Raw genomic sequence first — 22,539 nt, 5'->3', positions numbered from 1 at the left:
TTCTTGCCATCTGGATTCTGAATTCTATTTCTGTCATTTCAGCCATTTCAATCTGTCTAAAAACCGTTGCTGAGAGGCTAGTACAGTTGTTTGGAGGTGAGGAGATACTTTGAATTGCCAGAGTGTTTGCACTAATTCCTTCTCATCTGAGAGGGCTGGTGTTCCTTTATCTTTTTGGAGTTGCTGCTGCTTGGATGGGGCCTTTTGTTTTCATATTCATCATTTTCCTTGAGGATTTGACTCTGGTGTATGCTGAGTATAGTCGATTGGCTTCCTTTCTGGGTGCTTTCAGCAGGCTGAGGCTCTGTATAGGATCTTTCTTTGTCCTTGGTTCCTGCATTGGGTTTCACAGGTGATGTATACTAGAAGAATTTTTTTTAGTGATGTAATTCAGACTATGATCCAGTATATGGTGCTTAAAGGTAAGGGCTAGCAGTTAGACTGTTAGATTACAGTGTGTTCAGCACAGTGTTCTGGGGGCAGGGGAAGGGAGATGACCCCCTCACTAAGTTCATTTCCAGGCCTTAGAGGAGCCCCTTCCAATCACTGGCACCATACTCACATTTCCTCAACCCCAAGGGGGGCCCTGGTAGGCTGCGCTCCCCATCCCTTAGCAGTGGCCTGAGTTGAAGGTTAGGTCACCAGGAGACCCACAGCATTCCAGAGGCCCACTGGTCCTCTGTGCTTGGCAAAGCCAGAGAGGGTTGTGGGGTGTGTCTGTGGGTGGGGTGGTCTGTCGGTATAGTAGGTCAAGGGTGGGGGATCTCAGGGCAGGGTGATGTTGTCATGCTTGTTCAGCTGGTGTGGTGCCTACAGCCTGGGATTTTTTGCCCAGCAGACAGTTATGGGGACTGCCTAGCTCATGCTGTCTTGACCAGGTCTGTTGGTGTCTCCCCCGGTAGCTAGCCTGACCAGTCAGTTTTATGCCATGCTTTCTGTGCCCAGATCACTGGGCTGTTAGGCGTTTCAGGCCACTCAGGCAGATGCAAAGCTGGCTAACAGGCCTCACCCTTCCCAGACCAGCCTCATGGAAGGGGGCTCACCCAGCACTCATGCTGGAACACAAACCCACGTCTCACTGTACTCAGTGGTCTGAGCAGAGCTTAAGCTCTGGCCACAGATCTCGGCTCTGTATTCCTGAACGATGTGCTTAGACCGTGGGGGGCTGAGACCAGGCCCACGGCTTCATCCTCTGTCCCCTTGGAATCAAGCACTGTGCTGGGGTGGCCAAAGTGCTCCAAGGCCACTGGCAAAGAACTCAGGCTGGATAGTGGAGGCTATGCTGTGTCTATGCTCTTGTGGGAGCAGCTGGGGTTGGGAGTGCCTGGGAAGTTGACAGATAGGCATGCAAATCAGGCTCTCCCCAGACCCACAGGAAGGACGGCCCTGCTGTTTCCCGCCCCAGCATTCAGCAGGGGCTAGAGTGACTCAGAGCAAGGTGAGAACCTGGGGGCATGGGCGCCTGGGGTCGCATTTTGCTGGAGCTGCTCCACGCTGAGTGAGACCTGCCAGGCTCCACGTAGGCTGGTGCTCTGCCTGTACCTTCTCTCTGACAGTTCCCTGCCAATTCAAATGTCTTTGGGGGTTGTGGGATCTCTTGTGGCTAGTATTCCAGAGCTCCATGGTGAGCGTGGGTTGCCCCGTAGTCACTCCACTCACCCCTTCCTTAGGACCTGATTAGGGCCAAGAGTAGGTCCTGGCACCCGGAGACTGTACAGGCTTCCCAGCTTCCTCCCTCTTCTGCCTCAGTGTCTGCATTGCCTCTCTCTATCGATGCTCAGTGCTTTCTTTCCAAAGATCTCTTCAAAGCTTGTTGGTTTACTCATTATTTTGCTCTGTTTTGGTGGGAGAGGCCCTCCTGGCTATGTCTATTCAGCCATCTTGTCCCCCTCCTATGTAAGTATTTTTACACAACAATAAACGTGCATTGTGTCAGTAACAAAGAATGTATGTCACTGTCCTAATATCCTTACATTCACTGAGTATCTACTGTGTGAAGCATTCAGCTGGGTGCTATTAAGGAGTCAAAACAAGGAAATAAATATTTGCCTCATTTAGAGCTCAGATTGCACTTCACTATACACCATGCCAGGCAGCACTTGAAGTCCTTTTAAAAAATACTTTGTTTGCCATTATTAGGTTTTTCTAAAAATAGACTTTTTATCTTGAAGTAATTTTGTATTTGCAGAAAAGTTGAAAGATAGTACACATAATTTCCATATATACCCTTTACCCAACTTTTCCCTTACATAATCTTGGTACATTTGTCAAAAGTAAGAAAGTAACATTAGAACATTACTGTTTACCAAACTAGGCTTTATTCAATTTCTCCAGTTTCCTTCTAATGTCCTTTTTCTGTTTCAGGATCTGGTGTAGGATAGCACATTGAAGTTATTTGTCTTATATTTAATAATCTAGTCCATGATTATTTCAAGAATACAAGTTTTATATAAGTGTAGTGTTATCTATTATAACAAATTTTGAAACAAAGAAGAAAAAGTTGTCTGTCATACTTTCAAAGTACAGTAATAAAAATAGTTAAATTTGTGTGTTTTTAAAATCTCTCCCATAGAGATGATGAAAGACAAAAAGTATGTTTGGACATAATTTATAAGATGATGCCAAAATTAAAACCAGTGGAACTCCGAGAACTTCTGAACCCTGTTGTGGAATTCGTTTCCCATCCTTCTGCAACATGTAGGGAACAAATGTATAATATTCTCATGTGGATTCATGACAATTACAGGTAAGCTATACATTGACTATTTTATTTTGTGTTTTTATTGTTGTTGTTGTTGTTGTTTTTGCTTTTTGAGATAGGGTCTTACTCTGTCGACGAGGCTGGAGTACAGTGACACAAACACAGGTCACTGCAGCTTCAATCTCCTGGGCTCATATATTCAGTAATAAGAAGTATATGCAATAGAATCAAAAATTAGAAAAGTAATATTCTCACAAAATCCATTATAAAGAATGAGGTAATTTCTCTTCTAAATGATTCTATGGTCCCAAAAGATATAACGCCGTTATAGAAACACATTTAAACAAACATAAAGCTAAATGAACTCATAATATGTGGCTTCTGCTAAGGCAAGACTGTATAAAAGGAGGATAAGGAAAAAACCTCAGTGCTCAAGACAAGAACAAATAAGAATGTTTAGATTCTCACAGAGTTTTCTGGGCGATTCAGGCCTTTTCTAATTTAAGCAGCCACCTCATATTTCTGACTGCTTGTTCATTTTATACACTCCAGGAACCACTCTTTTAACCTGAAGAACTGTTTTATTGGAAAAGCCAACTTACAAAATTAATTCTTCTCTAAAACTATGTTTTTTTAAACTATGCATCTGTATGGCCACTGTTAATGCTAAGAAGTGAGAATTGAAGGGAAAACCAGAGATTATTTCAGCTCAATCCAGTGTCACAGTTGATTTTAACACAGTCTGTATCTGGTACATTTTTAAAAAACAGGTGTTTTGAGTTTTTTATTTTTATTTTTTATTATTTATTTCACAAAGAATGATATTATATTATGGATGAGTAACCATAAGTAGTATCTTTAAAGAAATGTGGTTCTGTGATGAATGTGGATATTATACTAATGCTAGCATCAATGCATTTTAATGTTCTGTTAGTCTTTTCAGGACTGCTGTAAATAATGAATATGTATTTAATAGCTGCTTTCTTGCCAAATACATTGAGGCATTTTCTTACTAAACAAATAAAGCATTCCCTTGATTCAAAAAAAAAAAAAAAAAAAAAAAAAAAAATCTCCTGGGCTCAGCTGATCCTTCCAACTCAGCCTCCTGCGTAGCTGGGTCTATGGGTGTGCACCACCATACCTGGCTAATTTTGTTTATTTTTTGTAGAGACGGGGTTTCGCCTTGTTTCCGGGGCAACATTAACACTTTAGGAATCATTTGGGTACCCTTATCAATCTGGAACATAATAACACATTTTTTTTTACCATATGATTAATAATTTTTTTTTATCATATGATTAACATTTATTTTGGTATATCTGATTGTATCCTTTTAAAAACTCATTTCACATATGTTTGTGAAATAATCAGAGTGAAAAAGGATGGTGGTGTGCTTATAAAACCTATTTTCATAGTTGTCCTTTTAAGATCTGGCAAAGACTAAGGAGATGAACTCTGCCAGAATCACTGGGCACTACTACACCACCACAGCTGAGCGTCACAGGACTGCTGGGCCTCCTGTGGGCCCATCCCCCTGTTCCACTCTGCTCCTGCTGGGAGTGAGGATGGGTTCTCAAGGCTTGTGCACATACCCATGAGTGGGGCAAGCTGTGATTTGGAGATCTAAAGTCTAATGGGAAAACCAGTCTTTTTAAATTGAATTCTAGATGGTGTTACTGTAGTTGAACAAAAGGACTAGAAGAGAGCATTAATGTTGTGACGTTTTGCTGTTTTCTCAAGCAGAGATCCAGAAAGTCAGACAGATAATGACTCCCAGGAAATAATTAAGTTGGCAAAAGATGTGCTGATTCAAGGATTGATCGATGAGAACCCTGGACTTCAGTACGTGCTGTCCTTGAATAACTGGGCTGGGACAATTAAATGTTAAGGGTATTGCTTTCAAAGGTAGCATAGAGTATTTTTCAGGAGTTTTAGAAATGTATTTGCAGTATTAGCATTTTCTCTGCTTTCTGCATTTCACAATATTTAGTAAAAGAGTATTTTAAAACACATTATGAAGAGTAAGGCTTTAAAATCCTGACAACTTAAAAATAACACTCTTGAAAAAGTCATATGGACCAAATGCTAGGGCAGTGAGTTAAAGTGTTTCAAAATGAAAAGAAAGTCTACAATGACAATTCTTCTGTTTCCCATTTAACACATATAGTTGAGATCATGCTGTAAGTATTAATGTTGAAAATAAAGTGTTTGAAACCTTAGAAATGAGAGGAAACCGTAATATTAGTTATATATGAAAGTGTGAATGATGATTGTTATCCTCTAAAATGCCTGCCCTGAGTAAGTCAGTTATATGTGTTTCTGACTATATAAGTATACTGACTATGCAAAAAGGGAGTTAAACTTTTTATTATTATTATTAATATATTTTTTAGAGATAAGGTCTTGCTCTGGCACCCAGGCTGGAGTGCAGTAGTGTAACTGTAGCTCACTGTAGCCTCGGACTTCTGGGTTCAGGTGATCCTCCTCCCTCAGCCTCCTGAGTAGCTGGGACTACAGGCATATGCCAACAGGCTCGGCTAATTTTTTACTTTTTGTAAAGATAGGGTCTTGCTATATTACCCAAGCTAGGCTTCAGTGCCTGGCCTCAATCCTCCTGACTTGGTTTACCAAAGTGCTGGGATTTTAAGTGTGAGTACTGCTCCCAGCCTCAATATAAGAAGCCATACACTTTTTGCATGTTTCTGTATATTATTTTTCCATTCTGCTATAATTTTAAATTCATTGAGCTTCTTAAAATTGTATTTGGATTTCATATGCATTCATAAATTATAGGACCTAGTTTGCTATGTATGTATGTATGTATGTATTTATTTATTTATTTTTATTTTTTATTATTATTATTTTTTTTGAGACGGAGTCTCGCTCTGTAGCCCAGGCTGGAGTGCAGTAGCACGATTTCAGCTCATTACAACCTCCGCCTCCTAGGTTCAAGCAATTCTTCTGCCTCAGCCTCCCAAGTAGCTGGGACTACAGGTGCACGCCACCACACCCAGCTAATGTTTGTATTTTTAGTAGAGACAGGATTTCACCATGTTGGCGAGGCTGGTCTTGAACTCCTGAAGTCAGGTGATCCACACACCTCGGCCTCCCAAAGTGCTGGAATTACAGGCCTGAGCCACTGTGCCCAACCCCTAATTTGGTATTTAATTAATATATGTTTTGAGTATTTTATGGCAGTAATTTTTATAATGAATTGTTTTGGCAAGGCAGTGAAGGATTTTGTGTAATTTCCTAAATTTTTTTTTTGTTTCAAATTGTTAATATCATGTACTCATCATTGAAAACTTCCCAGAGAACAGAGATAAGAGAATAAAATCACCCAGTTTCTCCCCTCCCCTCTGTAGCATAAAAAATATGCTACATTTTTTGTAGTATTCCCCTCCTTCAGTGGATATGTTTCATAACTCAGACTGTATTTTTGATATAGTTGAATGTGGTTTCCCTCTCTGTTAAGCTTCATGTGGGTGAAGAGCTGTGCCTTCTCCACAGGACACCCTGTACAGCACATTCTTTCCCATTTGCCATTGTCTAAGCAATCTAATCTACTTTTTTTTCTCTGCTTTTCAGATTAATTATTCGAAATTTCTGGAGCCATGAAACTAGGTTACCTTCAAATACCTTGGACCGGTTGCTGGCACTAAATTCCTTATATTCTCCTAAGATAGAAGTGCACTTTTTAAGTTTAGCAACAAATTTTCTGCTCGAAATGACCAGCCTGAGCCCAGATTATCCAAATCCCATGTTCGAACATCCTCTGTCGGAATGTGAATTTCAGGTAATGTGGTCTTCTCTCTCATAGTAGTGAATATTATAAGCTTTTCTTGTTCATGAACATTTTTAATAGCTTTAACTGGCTCTTTGCTTTTTTGGAATACTCACATATTCATTTCTGAAAAGGAAAAGGAAGGCTCGTGCCTCTGCTTCAGCCACCTGGAGGTCCACAGGCCTCACCCTCTTGGCCTTCACTAGATTTCCCTTGTCAGGATCGCCATTGCTTTCCCTCCCCTTATTCCTCCCAGCCCACAGTGGATGCTGAGCTTGTGCTCTCTCGCAGCAGCCTTAACAGTGGGGATGATGGGCAGGTTGCAGAGAGCTCCTGGGGTAGGGCCCCTCCAGTCCCACTCACAAGCTCAGGATCTGTCCCAGTGGCATGTGTGTATGTGGACAAGTTGGGTCACTTGACTCGTTGAATTTGGGTTGCGGTGCTGAGCATGATATCAAGCCTTTTTATGCAAACATTAAGAAAGTTGGGTTTTCTCCCTCAATAGTTAGCTAGTTTTTCTAGTTGGCAAATCACTTAGTTAAAACTTTTAAATTAGAGAAGATTCTTCAGCTGCATATGAAGTTATGGTAGAAATATGTTGATTGTACCATTAGATTTTAAATAGAAATATATCAGTGTTCCTTAAAAAGGAGCCTTATTTCATTTGAAACTTTCTTATGTACAGGAATATACCATTGATTCTGATTGGCGTTTTCGAAGTACTGTTCTCACTCCAATGTTTGTGGAGACCCAGGCCTCCCAGGGCACTCTCCAGACCCGTACCCAGGAAGGGTCCCTCTCAGCTCGCTGGCCAATGGCAGGGCAGATAAGGGCCACCCAGCAGCAGCATGACTTCACACCGACACAGACTGCAGGTAACAGTGACCCACCCCGCCGGCCATGTATACAGCACTCTGACCTCAGTGGGCAGCTTCTGTCACAACAGTGTTGGGCTTTTGCGAGAGAAGTAAGGCATAATAACAAAAAGCATTAAGAACCCAAGGAAGATGTCAGTCAAAAGAGTGGGTTCCTATGACAGTCAAACTCATGGAAACAGAAAGTAGTGTGCTAGGTGCCAGGGTCTGGGGAGGAAGAATGGGGATTTATAGTTTCATGGGTACAGAATTTCAGTTTTGCAAGAGGAAAAGTGCTGTGGAGGCAGGGTGCAGTGACTCATTCCTGTTATTCTAGCTGGGGCAGGAGGATCAGTTGAGCCCAGGAGTTCTGCACCAGCCTGGGCAACATGGAAAGACCCCATCTCTACAAAACAATTTTAAAAATTAGCTGGGCATGGTGGCGCACGCCTGTAATTAGTCCCAGTTACTGGGGAAGCTGAGGTGGGAGAATGGCTTGAGCCCAGAAGTTCAAGGCTGTAGTGAGCTGTGATCATGCCACTGCACCCTACCTTGGGCAAAAGAGCAAGGCCATGTCTCAAAAAAAAAAAAAAAAAAAAAACAACTGTGGACGTGGAAGATGGTGATGATTGTACAACAGTGTAAATGTCCTTAATGCCATTGAACTGTGCACCTAAAAATGATTGAAATGGTAAATTTTATGTATATTTTCCTTTATTTTTATTTATTTTTTTGAGACGGAGTCTTGCTCTGTCGCCAGGCTGGAGCTGGAGTGCAGTGATCTCGCTAACTGCCACCTCTGCCTCCTAGGTTCGTTCAAGCAATTCCTCTGCCTCAGCCTCCTGAGTAGCTGGGACTACACGCGTGTGCCACCTCGCTTGGCTAAATTTTTGTATTTTAGTAGAGGTGGGATTTCACCATGTTGGCCAGGATGGTCTCGATCTCCTGACCTCGTGATCCACCCTTCTTAGCTTCCCAAAGTGCTGAGATTACAGACGTGAGCCACCGCACCCAGCCTGTTTTGCTACAATTTTTCTAAAAAAGAAATTGATTATTTCTGACCGGAAAAATCAGGGAAAGTTTCAGTATATGTATGTTTTGGTTTTGGTTTGGTACAGAAAAACCTAGTGCAGCAAATTTAAGACATCTTCTCTCCAAAGTAGAGTAGGGGTAAACCAAATTCATTTACCAGATTTACAGTTATTAAACTGTTCTTTCTCAGATAGTTTAACTGCTTCCTTTGATGAGCAAAGTACAAATTGTAGAGTAAAATATTTTGATCCTTTTACATAAACTCTTTAACGTTTTTCCTTTATGTAATTTTTTTCACATTTTGTTGGTTCTGGAAGTGGGACTAATTTGAATAATCACAATGGGAATTCTGTGACACTAATATTACAAGTCAGGGGCTCTTAGCACTTTTCAGTAGATAACAAAGTTATTCCTGTGGTGGGAGCAAGTGGCATGTTTCTCACTTTACAAATGGGGACACTGTGGTCCAGGGGCACTGAGGCCCATGCACCCAGTTTTCCTTGGGGCATACCCTGGGATCTGACAGAGCCTCTGCCCAGGGTTGGAGGTGAGCACGTAGGCCTAGGGTGCTACCAGGTGTGTCTTGGCAGGTGGTCCTGCCCCATTTACAGAGTTGGGTGGTGCTGAGTGCCTGACCTCTCTGATCACATGTTGCAGATGGAAGAAGCTCATTTGATTGGCTGACCGGGAGTAGCACTGACCCACTGGTCGACCACTCCAGTCCGTCATCTGACTCTTTGCTGTTTGCCCACAAGAGGAGTGAAAGGTTACAGAGAGCACCCTTGAAGTCAGTGGGGCCTGATTTTGGGAAAAAAAGGCTGGGCCTTCCAGGGGACGAGGTGGATAACAAAGTGAAAGGTAAGCTGGGTTGCTGAGAGTGCTTAAAATAGCTTCCCCACTAATTACTGCAGAGCTCAGGTCTGGGGACATTTCTGACTGTATCCATGTTTCCTTGTAATTCGTAATCAAGCCCCTTAAAATTCAGTTAATGTTGCCTAGGCACTTACCATGCTGAAGACATTGTTTTCTGGAAGTTCCAGAAGAATCCTTCAGTAAGTTATACTTGATCCATTGTTGAGTGACTTTCTGGAGCATTAGGAGTGGGTGAGGCTTTATAAAGGGGTGATTGTAAGATGTAAGATTGTAAGATGAGGTGGAATTAGCAAGCACGGTCTAGGGCGAGAGGGCTTAATGCAGGTGGAGAATGGGGAGAGCGTCCTAAGAGATTGGGTGGAGGAAGAGCATTTGAGAGGAGCCTTGGAGCTGGAGGTATAGGAAGGGAGAGGATGAAAAGGACAGGGATGGAGAAGTGTCGGGGTGGGCAGGCTCAGATCAATTCCGCGGTCCAGGTGAAGGGATGCTTCGGGGCATGCTAGAGTAATGGCAAAGGGTGCTGCAAAGACAGGCTTATGGGTGTGGGGGTGTGTGTCGAACTTCAGCTTTAGGAAGCAGCCTTGTAACGCACCAAGCAGAGGAAGGTTCGGGGACTGAATGCCCTTCCCTGAGGTTTGTGTGGGGCAGAAGTGGAGTGATGGGGAGTGGGAGGCAGGGGCCAAAGGCACCAGGACCTGGTCTTGGCTAACTGATGACCAGAGCTAGATGGATGCTGAGAGGCTGGAAGCAGCTCTTTGTGAGAAGTGTGACTCTGGAAGGGAACAAGGGCCCAGAGGAAGGACATGTGCAGAGAGGAAAGGGCCCATGACAGAACCCTGGGGGAGTGCCAGAAGGAAGCTCAGCTCTGTGGAAGTAAACTTAGAAGAACTTAGAAGCAAAGCTCACTGCCTTCTTATCTAATCACAGGAACTGAAACACAGGCAACAACTTGCTTTACTCCACCACTCTCTGTCATACTTTTCAGTCACAAACCTGTGGCCCACACACAGTTCTCTAAATGGAACCGGGAGAGGTCAGTGTGGCCCAACTTTTGGCACCTGCTGTGGGTTGGAGTGTTGGTGGTGGTCATTCAGGTGGAGCTGCCTGAACACTGAGAATGGGGGTCAGCAGCAGGGAGCTTTCTCTGGGAGCTCATGGTTTCGTGGCCTGGCAGGAGTGCTGCTGTGGACCTCCATACGTGGGGCTCCTGGACTCCCTGCGTTGCAGGGCTGCAGGCGCCATCCTCCTTGGGGATCCTTTGTGGGAACGTGGGTCTTTTCTCTGTGGACGCTCTCGGGATCTTCTCTTTTAAACCAGCGTTCTGACATTGCACACAATTGTCCTTGGGTGTAGGTCTGTTTCAGTCTGTTTCTCTGGGCATATGGTGGGAGCTTCCAGGCCGCTGACTCTCACCTTCCAGTTCTGGAGCGTCATCACGGGTGATTTTGTTGAGTTCTTCACCTCAGTTTGCTGTTTTCTCTTTGGAGTCCTAGTGCTTAGATACCACACCTGCGTGAGTGTCCTTCTGAGGTGTCATATTTTTCCCTTTGCCTCTTTTCTGGGAAATCCCTTCAACCACCTGTGCTTTTAAGTTATGACATGTTTTAGTTTCCATGAGCTTTTTTTCATGCTCCGAACATTTCTTCAGTTCCTACTCTTGTCTTTCTGATAAATGATCATGTTTTGAAATTTCTTCCTGCATGATCTGCTTTTAACAGTTGCTCTTTCCTTGTTGCTTACTTTGGTTTCTGTCGTTCATATTCGAAGCCTTCCTTAGAACCTGTCGTGATTTGGAGGTTAAGGCTGGTATCTGCCAGGCACTAAACAGGCGTTTGGAACCATACGAGTTTAGGAGCGCTGCAGTCACCTGTCCCTGGTCAGGTTGCCACAGTCTGCAGGGAGGCTGGTCTGCACCAGGTGTTGAAGCCTCCGAGGCAGCTCCTCTCTTGTTCAGTTAGCCAGAGGCAAAGCACTCCCAGACGAGTTGGGCCGAGATTCAGAAGGTGGCTGCGTGCCCTCCCTGGGCCTCCTTCTGGAGGGGCCTGGCCCCTTATCATGCCTGCTGAATCCACTGCTGAGCAGTTCCAGTTGCAGCTGTGGCCCCTGCACTCCTGCTCCCATCGCAGCCTCTGTGGCACCTCTAGGTTTTGTCTTTGAGGAAACCCAAGGTGAAAATGAACCAGCAGAGCCAAGTGTCTGGGCGGCGGGGAGTAACTGGGCCTGCTTTCCCTCTCTAGGTGCGGCTGGCCGAGTGGACCTACTGCGACTGCGTAGACGGTTTATGAGGGACCAAGAGAAGCTCAGTTTGATGTATGCCAGAAAAGGCGTTGCTGAGCAAAAACGAGAGAAGGTTGTATTTTGTCAAGAATTTGATCAGAACGATGCAGTTTCTGTCACAGGATACAGACGAAGTGAACAAGCTTCCTGCCAGACACTGGCTCCAGTGTCACCTGCAAACCAGGTGGCGGGGCTGCTCCAAGCCAGCCTCCTGGGGCTCCCCCACGGGGATGCAGCCCCTGCGGCGCCCTGGTGGGGGTCCAGGAATGCACCCCGTTCTCTCCGCGGGTGGAAGCGTGGGCGACCTGGGATCAGCAGGCTGATCCTGGGCCCACCTCAAGGCCCGCGCCCTGGCAGGACTTCACTGGCCCTCGCTTCAGGGACCAATGCGGCGGGAGGGCAGCTGGGGGCTGGGACCCACGGGACCCCGACGACAGGTGGCCAGGCGGGCCTTCCCGTGGCGTGGAGACTCTGTAGCCGCAGCGTCCATTCCGCCTAGATATGGGTCATTAAGATGCATTTATAAGAAGGGGGTAGGACGGATCCCTGACGGTGCTCAAGTTCAGCGCCAGCCGCTGCCTCTACAGGAGTGGCTCCATCCACATCTGGGTGTGAAGCCCTCGAAGTGGGGCGCTGTGCCGGCCCCCTCCGCAAGCCCTGCCGCCCAGCCATGTTTGTGGAGCCTGAGGCCTCCCTGACTGCGCCCCTGGGGCACTATTTTGCCCCCTCGGAGGGGAACCTTGGGCTCTGCAGCTGCCTGGGAGCAGAAGTAGCCGGAGGGCAGGACCTTGAGGTGGAAGTGGGCACCGGCTGCCAGCTTCGTTCTCAGCGAGACTTTCCAGAGATGCAGCCCTCCGCCTGTTTTTAAATACTTCTAAATCAAATTTTCCGATTTTATAAATATTCTGATTACTTTATAGTGAATGTTTAAAGCCTTTCCACTGCTTGTTGTATAGTGATTTTATTTTGGATGCAGCGTCTGCCCTAGACGGTAAAGCAGAGTGACTAAGCCTCCGCGAGCATCAGTTCCCACTGCTTCGCCCTTGTGGTTCAGGGGATTTTTGGCAGCCTCATAGCTCATGCACGACTGGTTTCCTTCAATGAGAATGTTCATCTTCTACTTTGGTTTTCGTGCTTATAGGAAATCAAGAGTGAGTTAAAAATGAAGCAGGATGCCCAGGTCGTTCTGTACAGAAGCTACCGGCTGGGAGACCTTCCTGACATTCAAATCAAGCACAGCAGCCTAATCACCCCATTACAGGCCGTGGCCCAGGTCAGTCCTTGCCGCTGCGTTTTCTGTTGACAGGTTAAATAAAATCTGTTTCCAGTTTAGGGGTTTGCCTATGTGAGGAAACATGGCTGAGGCTGTCCTGCAACATAGATGAGGTGTTGGTTTGTCCTCAACTGTGGGCTTGGTGTAAAGACCTTGCTCCAAGTCCTGACTCTGCCATTTCCTACTTCCATGATTTCTTTACACATGCTGAGACTCTGAGATCATCAGTGCTGAAGACATTATTTATCGTTATTTATCAGGATTACCACTGCATTTGTCTGAACAAAGGGAGCATAAATGAAGGAATTTGTACTAAGGAATCAGTGGATTGTAGACATGGAAACCCGTCCACCACGTGTTACATAAAAGCAGCAGGTTACCAAACAGGTCTAAAAGTGTACACAACAGTAAAAGACACGTGCCAGTGACTTAACCTCTTTATGGTATAATTGTGGGTGATACTTATTTTCTTTTTTCCCAAACCACATTTTCTGGGTGCTCTATTCTGTTCCGTTGGTCTGTGTGTCTGTTTTTGTACCAGTACCATGCTTTTGTGGTTACTGCAGCCTTATATTGTTTGAAGTTGGGTAGTGCAGTGCTTGTAGTTTTGTTCTTTTTGCTTAGGATTGCTTTGGCTATACGGGCTCTTTTTTGGTTCCATGAATTTTAGAATAGTTTTTCTAGTTCTGTGATAACTGATGGTAGTATGATAGAATTAGCATTGATTCCATAGATTGCCTTGAGCAGAATGGCCATTTTAACAATATTGATGCTTCTAATCCATGAATATGGAATGTGTTTCCCTTTATTTGTGTCATTTTGTGATTTCTTTCAGTGGTGTTTTTAGTTCTCCTTGTAAAGATCTTTCACCTTCTTGGTTAAGTGTATTCCTAGGTATTTTATTCTTTCTGTGGCTGTTGTAAATGGGATTGTGCTTTTTTTGATTTAGCCATATTTTCTAAAATTTTACTACTCACTAGAACTTCTTATAACAAGATAAATATATTACTTAAAATATACAATAAGGAATTTGTATGTTTTAGTCATACATAGCTTTTATCAAAGTAATTTTTTGCGTTTGATAATTAGATTTATTTTTTTAATATTAAATATCATAAATCAGTAGAATTGCACAGTAAATATTTCAAGTATTTATTTTTTGGCTATAGTAACTAAGTGTAAACCATTGCTTTTAATGTTCTTTTCAACAATATGCAAAAATCATGCTTGATTTAAGAACATTCATTTAATAATGTGATTTGTTCATAAAACATCAAAAATGGATTACCATTATGTTGTAAACATAATTAAAATAGGTCTTAGACATGAAAAAAGAACATGATCCCAAAAAGCAGCACAAGTCTCACCTCCTTCAGAGGCAAACACGTAGCAAAATTAACAAAAAGATATTAACAGAATTGACCTGTCAGTTATAATATGGTAGAAAACTTATTAACAGGGAAGATCCCTAGAAGATTACACAAAGTAATTTTTAAACTTTATTTATCATGCTTACATGCCTCCATTTAGCAAAGATAGACACTATATGCCAGGAACTGTTTTTGGTACTAATGTCACAGCATGAATAAATAAATAAAGGGAGTATCCTGTGGCCATGAAGTGTGTGAGGGTTAGGGCTATAAATGATTAGGTAGTGTGCTGTTTGAGGGAGCTGATGCTCAGAAGAAGCATCTGATGGTTTCAATAGTTTAAAGTGGTCAGGTGGTGGGACCTTGAAAATTAACACTGGCATTTCATTTAAGCTGATCAGTTATTTTAAGCTTTACCATGGTGCTGATAGGAGGAAAATACCTAAACATTTAATCTTTCTCTGAGATTTTTTGAGGTGCTGCACTAAGCACTGGCTGTGCATCATCTGGGCTAATCTTCCCCGCAGCACACTGTGATGTGTTCTGATAGCCCCCATTTAAAGTTTGGAGACCCAGACTCAACTCAGGAGAGAAGCTATGTCATTACATATTGGTTAAGCCAGCTTTTAAATTCATTTCTCTGGGCCAAAAGTCCATGTTTCCATAACATACATCAAACAGATATATTTGGTTAAATTCCAAATGCTGCCTTTGTCAATGCCTGTTAAATCTTTCCAAATAGAATTGAGAGGTATAATAGATGTGTTTGCAACAGTCTGCATTTTCTAAGCTCTGATAGTATTGGTGATTTATATAGCATTTTTGCTTCAGATCCTAATTTGTCTGTTTTGAATTTTTTACAGAGAGACCCAATAATTGCAAAACAGCTCTTTAGCAGCTTGTTTTCCGGAATTTTGAAAGAGATGGATAAATTTAAGACGCTGTCTGAAAAAAACAACATCACTCAAAAGTTGCTCCAAGACTTCAATCGTTTTCTTAATACCACCTTCTCTTTCTTTCCACCTTTTGTCTCTTGTATTCAGGTAAAGTCTGCACACACTTCACCAAATATTGTTTGCTGTGGCTTCACATGGCCGTTCCGTCATCACTGTGTTTCCCATGTTGAAACTTTTGATAACCTGATGTTTGAGTAGATGTACTGTTTGGGTTACCTCCTCCCAAATGGGTAGATGTAATTTGTCCCCCCCCCCCCAGAAAAACCGATATGTGACAGAATAACCAGAAATCAAACATGTTATGTTTTATTTTGTAGTAAGCCAGTCTCCTCAGTGTTTTTGATGAAACCCTTCATTTATTTCGTTGTTTTTCCTTATGTAGTCTTTCACCAAATTCTTTCCTGCCTCTTGACTGCTGTCAAAAGGTGTTGACTGAGTACCCGCCTGGCTTTGTTCTAGGTGGTTGGGCCACATCGATGAAGAGGCAAAAATTCCTTTCCTCTTGACCTTACATTCCCATTAATAGATGCGTAATAGGCAACCCACAGGAAAATGTAGAACGGGACATTAGGTTGCAGTAAGTGTCATAGTACTTGAGTAATGGGGAAGTATTAAAGCAGTGTAAGACAGTAATGAAGCAGGTAAGCAGGTGCCTCTTGATGGGGTAGGGTGTGTGTGCCTAGATGCAGTGGTCAGAGAAGTCCTTTCCAGGGCAACACAGCATGAGCAGAAAATCTAATTTAATATTCAGTTACTACTTAAATATATTTGTCAGAAGATTATTTTTCATGTAAGAAATGTTTTCTGTGCCATTCAAAGTATGGGTTATATAAAATTCCCTAGTAGAACATCTTTTTGATTCGTTTTAGTATTTTTGTATTTAGTGACCTTTTCTGAAATAATTACTAATTTATATTCTTCAATATTGTTTATCGGTAGTATCGGTTTACAAACGAATTGGGTAATATTTTTCTGAAATGAAATACTTAGTTTTTCTGTTTTATTCTTTTTGATGGAACGTGAAACTGTCAGTATAAATTTCTTTTTATACATTAGCTCTGTTTTTTATATTGGTTTCTAATTTATGTGTGTGTGTATATGTTATCTTCATATTTTGATAGTGCTTTTCTTGCTTTAAATTGATCCCTGGATTGGAAGTGTAAAATTAAAAGGTCATTTCCTCCTTTGAGCAAATTGAATATTGTGGGAAATTTTGTTAATAGCATTACACAGAGAAACTTCTGGTGATGCCACTACTTAAACATCGGTACCTTTTATGTTTAGTAAAGTAGGTTACTCCTTGTTTAAACATGGTCCAAGTACCACAAGCTAAACAGCTGGTTGTATGTGTGGTTTCACAGGACATCAGCTGCCAGCACGCAGCCTTGCTGAGCCTCGACCCAGCAGCTGTTAGTGCTGGTTGCCTGGCTAGCCTACAGCAGCCCGTGGGCATCCGCCTGCTGGAGGAGGCTCTGCTCCGCCTGCTGCCTGCCGAGCTGCCTGCCAAGCGAGTCCGCGGGAAGGCCCGCCTCCCTCCTGATGTCCTCAGATGGGTGGAGCTTGCTAAGTAAGTGTGAGGTCGAGTACTCTTGGGAGCACACTGGATTTGACCAAAGCAATATGGAAAACACTTGGCTTCACTTGGCAGAAAATGAACTAATAAAGTTGATAGTAACAGTAATGTGAAATTTAAAAGAAAAAAAAGTCTTTCAGGCTGAGTACCATTCTCAAAGTCAAGAACAGTTGCCACATCAAGCAGTGTCTTGCTCAAGGAAAGAGAATGTTATTGAAACCTGCTGATTTCTTTCAGTATACAATTTTTTGGACTCAGTGTTATTCACCAAGTTGAGTTTCCTGTAAAGTGTAGCTGTGAATCATAGTTCCTAATATTTTATGTTATTTCCTGCTTCACTACACTGAATAGTGGATGATTTAGTATTTTCAGCAGGACTTAAGGTTTTAGAAAGAGTTTAAATCAGTTAATTTGGGATAAACAGATTCCATTTTCTAGTTATACCATTTTCCATTATGTCTGATTCTTCCCTTACCTGTGATCTCATCATATGAAAGTCTCATTCTGAGGAGGTTGTTAGGTTAAGATTGAAATTTAACTTGAACTTCATTTTGTAGTGCAGATTTTTAGAGCTTTAGATTCTAAGAGAAAAGATAGTAAAAGTAAGGGAGGGGATCCTTGTGCTTCCTGCTGTTTTGTAGTTAATTCATGTCTGTCTTGATTGAGCAGTGAGTGTACAAGGTGCTGTGCCAGGCACTAAAGAGACGTGAAATTGGGTTAGACATTGATCACAGACTCACAAAACTGGCAATCTAGTAGGAAATATATGTACTTTACACATAATAAATCAGAATTGAAGTAGAAGGTGGTGAGCACTTAGACAAGATAAAATGCCAGGGCCATTCAGAGAGTGCCTCTGGGCTATGCTGATTTTACCTTGGAACCGTTTTCTCCTATTGCTTCAGATGTGTAAGTGAACAGCAAGTGACACCTTGTATGTTTACTATTTCCAGGAGTAGTAAACATATATAATGTGTATTTACTAAGTAACGGAGCAAACAACTTTTAAGGGCCTAAACTTTAAACATTTTTTTCTAACTGTGTTAAGTACATTCTCATACTTTTGTGATATTTTTGCATTCGTTTCTGAGCATTGTGAACAAGTTTAGTGTTTTTTGTTTTGTTTTGTTTTTGAGACAAGAGTCTCGCTCTGTCGCCCAGGTTGGAGTGCAGTGGCGCGATCTTGGCTCACTGCAACCTCCGGCTCCTGGGTTCAAGCGATTCTCCTGCCTCAGCCTACCAAGTAGCTGGGGTTACAGGCACGTGCCACCACGCCTGGCTAATTTTTGTATTTTTAGTAGAGATGGGGTATCACTGTGTTAGCCAGGATGGTCTTGATCTCTTGACCTCATGATCCGCCCGCCCCGGCCTCCCAGAGTGCTAGGATTACAGCCATGAGCCACCACACCCGGCCTTAGCCGTTTTTTAATATGTCATGACCATTGTTTTAACCACGTTACAGTGAACATAATCCAGGGACCTGGGAACCAGTATAGGGGTACGTATGTAGCTCTCCCTCTTCCTTTGACTCTGGGGCCATGAGCTATTGCTCCACCACCTACTTATCCACCCACCTTTACTACTGATTTATTACCCCTAACATTCTGTAATCAGGGCAATAAGAGAGCCACATCTACTAGATTTTATTGAATTCAGAATTCATAAGCTCTAGGAGAGAGCCCGTAGGGCTCTTTTGATGTAAATGCAAGAGACTTAGTACCAGAAGGAAACTGAACAGCAGGAGAACTAAAGAGGGAGCAGTCCTTGGCTGGCTGGTTTAGGAAGAAATAACATTTGGGTTGAGACTGCAAGATGGAAAGAAATTTCCTGGAGGAAAGGAACAAACCTAATAAACACTTTGAGAATATCATGGACTGGGAAACTTGATTGAAAGGGTCAAGCCAGAATTTTGTTAAAATGAAGAAATGAAGGAATACTCCAACAAATTGAGATGGTCCGTAGAACCATGGATTAAACATGGCGTCAGTAGTCAGGATTATTTTTTCTTTGCTTCCGGGTTTTTGGGGGCTAGGCAAGGATTCCAAATGGGTCACCTGCAGATATTTTCATGGATTAATACTGGAGAATCTTATGTAATGACACATCTTATATACTGTGAACCTTTGATATTTTCAGATTCCACTTTTTTTTTGTTTTGTTTTGAGGCGGAGTCTTGCTCTGTTATCCAGACTGGAGTGTAGTGGAGCGTTCTCAGTTCACTGCAACCTCCACCTCCTAGGTTCAAGCAGTTCTCTGCCTCAGCCTCCCAAGTAGCTGGGACTACAGACACGCACCACCACGCCCAGCTAATTTTTTGTATTTTTAGTAGAGACGGGGTTTCACCATGTTGGCCAGGCTGGTCTGAACTTCTGACCTCAGGTGATCCACCCACCTCGGCTTACCAAAGTGCTGGGATTACAGGCATGAGCCACCATGCCTGTCCCAGATTCCACTTTAAATGCACATCTGAATAAATTCTGCCTTATGTATGATTAAAGTTATAAAACCTAGGGATAACTTCATAGTTTCTTAAATTTTATATTTTTAGCAAAATTAAAGTAACATTTTATGTCTCTTCTTTTGTTAATGTAATGTGTGGCAACTTGATTTACTATCATTTCATTAGAATAAATACTTTTAAAATACTGGAGTGTTCACTGATTTGGCCTTTTTGATTTGTTTTGTAGACTGTATAGATCAATTGGAGAATACGACGTCCTCCGTGGGATTTTTAGCAGTGAGATAGGAACAAAGCAAATCACTCAGAATGCATTGTTAGCAGAAGCCAGAAGTGATTATTCTGAAGCTGCTAAGCAGTATGATGAGGTAAGATTGATCTCTGGCAAAATATGACATTTACTACAACACTTTTGTTTTCTGCTGAACTATAACTTTAAGCAAAATAAGGTACAGCAGATCCTTGTTGGTTACAATGTTGATGAGGAAGAAAATTGGTTTCCTTATAGGTTGTTCACTTAAGTGAGGGCCTACCATACTATGAAACTGTATATTGTTTTTCTGTCTGCTCTTACACAGTTTCTATTTGCATAGGTTATTTTCTTTCAGTTAGTTAAAGAAAAAAAATTATAAAGAAGTTGTATTAGGCTGTTCATGCATTTCTATAGAGAAATACCTGACACTGGGTAATTTATAAAGAAAAGAGGTTTAATTGGTTCACAGTTCCACAGGCTACACAGGAAGTATGGTGCTGGCTTCTGCTTGGCTTCAGGGGAGGCCTTGGGGAGCTTTTACTCATTGGTAGAAGGCAAAGCAGGAGCAGGCACTTCATATGGTGAAAGGCAGTAGCAAGAGAGAGACAGTTGGGGAGGGGGTGCCATATACTTTTATTTATTTAGAGGCAGGGTCTCATTCTGTCACCCAGGCTGGAGTGCAGTGGCATGATCATGGCTCCCAGGCTCCAGCAGTCCTCCCAGGCTCCAGCGATCCTCCCACCTCAGCCACCTGAGTAGCTGGGACTTCAGGCATGCACCAACATGCCTGGCTAATTTTTAAAGATTTTTGGAGAGACGAGGGGTCACTATGTTGCCCAGGCTGGTTGGGAACTCCTGAGCTCAAGCCATCATGCCTGGGCCTCCCAAAGTGCTAGGATCACTCATCACCAAGGGAATGGCCCACTTCATTCATGAGGGATCTGCCCCCATTGATCCAAACACCTCTCACCAGGCCCCACCTCTGACATTGAGGATTACATTTCAACATGAGGTTTAGGTGGGGACACATATTCAAACTACATCAGAGGTAAAGAAGAATTTGGGAAGATGACTATAAGTTCAGTTTTGTACATTTTGTCAGTGGCTATTCAAGTGTAGGTGTTGAAATTCAGGGTCTGTGACCTGTGAAACTCTTCAATGAGCAGTCCAGGTTTTAAAATCCTCTGAAATTTTCTACAAATGTCCTGTATTCTAATTTTATTGTAAGAACTTGTTATGTGGTAAATAACCCCCAGGAGAGATGTAAATCAAGTTATTGTGATTAAAAGTATTCAGTCTTACTAATTGGTTAGTCTTAGTAATTGGTTTCATTGGTAAGTTTCTCAGAGAAATGGCTTCCTCCTAGTTAGGATTTGTGTGTGTGTGTGTGTGTGTGTGTTTTTCTGTCTCTCAAAACAGGGTCACCCAGGCTGCAGTGCAGTGGCATGATCTCAGCTTACTGCAGCCTCAACCTGCTGGGCCCAGGTGATCTTCCCACCTCAGCCTCCCAAGTAGCTGGGGCTGCAGGTGTTTGCCATCACACCTAGCTAGTTTTTGTGTTTTTTGTAGAGACAGTGTTAAGCCATGTTGCCTAGGCTGGTCTCAAACTTCTGGCCTCAGGTGGCCCACCTGCCTTAGCCTCCCACAGTGCTGGGATCACAGGCGTGAGCCAGCGTGCCCAGCTGGGTTTGTCTATTCATTTAGTACTGTAAAATTCCTTTTGGTTTTTCTTCCATTCAGTGTTACTCTGAATAGCTTCTCTTTTCTCTCTCCTTGCCATAAATCTGAAAAGGATTGTTTTTAGTGTGATTGTTACATTCTTCCTTTTTACATGTTCTCATTGGTATTCTTTCCAACTTTGTAAAATAATTTTATTAACTTTTCTCCACCAGGCTCTCAATAAACAAGACTGGGTAGATGGTGAGCCCACAGACGCCGAGAAGGATTTTTGGGAACTTGCATCCCTTGACTGTTACAACCACCTTGCTGAGTGGAAATCACTTGAATACTGTTCTACAGCCAGTGTAGACAGTGAGAACCCCCCAGATCTAAATAAAATCTGGAGTGAACCATTTTATCAGGTGGGTAAAATTATTTTTAAGTGATTGAAATAAATATTTTAGGTAGGTGTTTTCTAGTTAACAAAGTTGTTTAAAACGTTTCAAAAACAGGTAGTAGTTGTGAAGCACCAGTGAGTTGCATGACCTGACTCCACCTACAAACCCCATAGTATTGTTAAATCTCTTATCACTTTTAGCTAATCATCTTTTCAAAATGAATGCAATGCATTTTAAAATAAATATTAACATTCCTAGTATGACTACATGGGAGAATATTTACTGTTGTCTCTTATGTTACAAGAAGTCGCCCCAGATCACTGACTAAACACAGGCCTCCCAGCTCCTGGGACAAGAGGCTCTCCTGGTTTCTCCACACCATACCTATCCTGACTGTGCTTGTAAATTCCTCAGTTTGTATGTAACATCCAAATCATCTTCCAGCTAAAAGTAGTCCCCAATATTTTGTAGAACACGTTCCTATATATTTTGTGGTTACAAAACAAGCTATTTTAGATGAATTTGTTTTAAAAATTGGAGATTACTGTTTCAGACATCAGACATCATCGCTTTGATTCTAAATCTTGATCTATGAAAGTATAGCAGAGTATTACAGAAATAAAATAATTAGACATACTCAAATTGGCTTTCTGTAGTTACAAGTATATTTTTATGTTCCTTAGGAAACGTATCTACCTTACATGATCCGCAGCAAGCTGAAGCTGCTGCTCCAGGGAGAGGCTGACCAGTCCCTGCTGACATTTATTGACAAAGCTATGCATGGGGAGCTCCAGAAGGCGATTTTAGAGCTTCATTACAGTCAAGAGCTGAGTCTGCTTTACCTCCTGCAAGATGATATTGACAGAGCCAGATACTACATTCAAAATGGCATTCAGAGTTTTATGCAGGTAATACTATATATTTTATATATATGTGTGTGTATATTATAATGTGGATCTATCTGAAATATACTATTTTTAGGATATTTTTAAAACTCAGTAAACTCATGAAAAAAAATCGACAAAAATTTTCAAGTACTATTTTAATACCACCTATTTCCTTTCTGTTCTTCCAGTAA

The 22,539-nt window shown here is 42.4% G+C and overlaps 1 protein-coding gene across 4 annotated transcripts in view; it reads left to right on the top strand.

The window, feature by feature from the left end:
• The window catches only part of PRKDC (protein kinase, DNA-activated, catalytic subunit), a 189,496-nt gene that overhangs the window by 113,703 nt on the left and 53,254 nt on the right, over positions 1-22,539 (top strand). For 2 of the 4 annotated variants that reach the window (XM_008000566.3, XM_008000564.3), the window contains exons 55-66: positions 2,573-2,746; positions 4,445-4,543; positions 6,290-6,497; positions 7,171-7,360; positions 9,029-9,229; positions 11,482-11,594; positions 12,663-12,794; positions 15,028-15,207; positions 16,482-16,687; positions 19,381-19,519; positions 21,297-21,485; positions 22,145-22,369. In XM_008000566.3, coding sequence (XP_007998757.3) covers positions 2,573-2,746; positions 4,445-4,543; positions 6,290-6,497; positions 7,171-7,360; positions 9,029-9,229; positions 11,482-11,594; positions 12,663-12,794; positions 15,028-15,207; positions 16,482-16,687; positions 19,381-19,519; positions 21,297-21,485; positions 22,145-22,369 — 2,056 coding nt within the window. Of the gene's footprint in view, positions 1-2,572; positions 2,747-4,441; positions 4,544-6,289; positions 6,498-7,170; positions 7,361-9,028; positions 9,230-11,481; positions 11,595-12,662; positions 12,795-15,027; positions 15,208-16,481; positions 16,688-19,380; positions 19,520-21,296; positions 21,486-22,144; positions 22,370-22,539 lie in introns of all 4 variants that reach the window. The other 2 variants (XM_008000565.3, XM_008000562.3) reach the window with 1 other exon arrangement.

Source organism: Chlorocebus sabaeus, chromosome 8, assembly GCF_047675955.1.
Source record: "Chlorocebus sabaeus isolate Y175 chromosome 8, mChlSab1.0.hap1, whole genome shotgun sequence".
In the NCBI taxonomy this organism is placed as follows: Eukaryota; Metazoa; Chordata; class Mammalia; order Primates; family Cercopithecidae; genus Chlorocebus; species Chlorocebus sabaeus.
The sequence above is the reverse complement of the archived record's forward strand: the minus strand, read 5'-3'. Positions and strand labels throughout refer to the sequence as shown.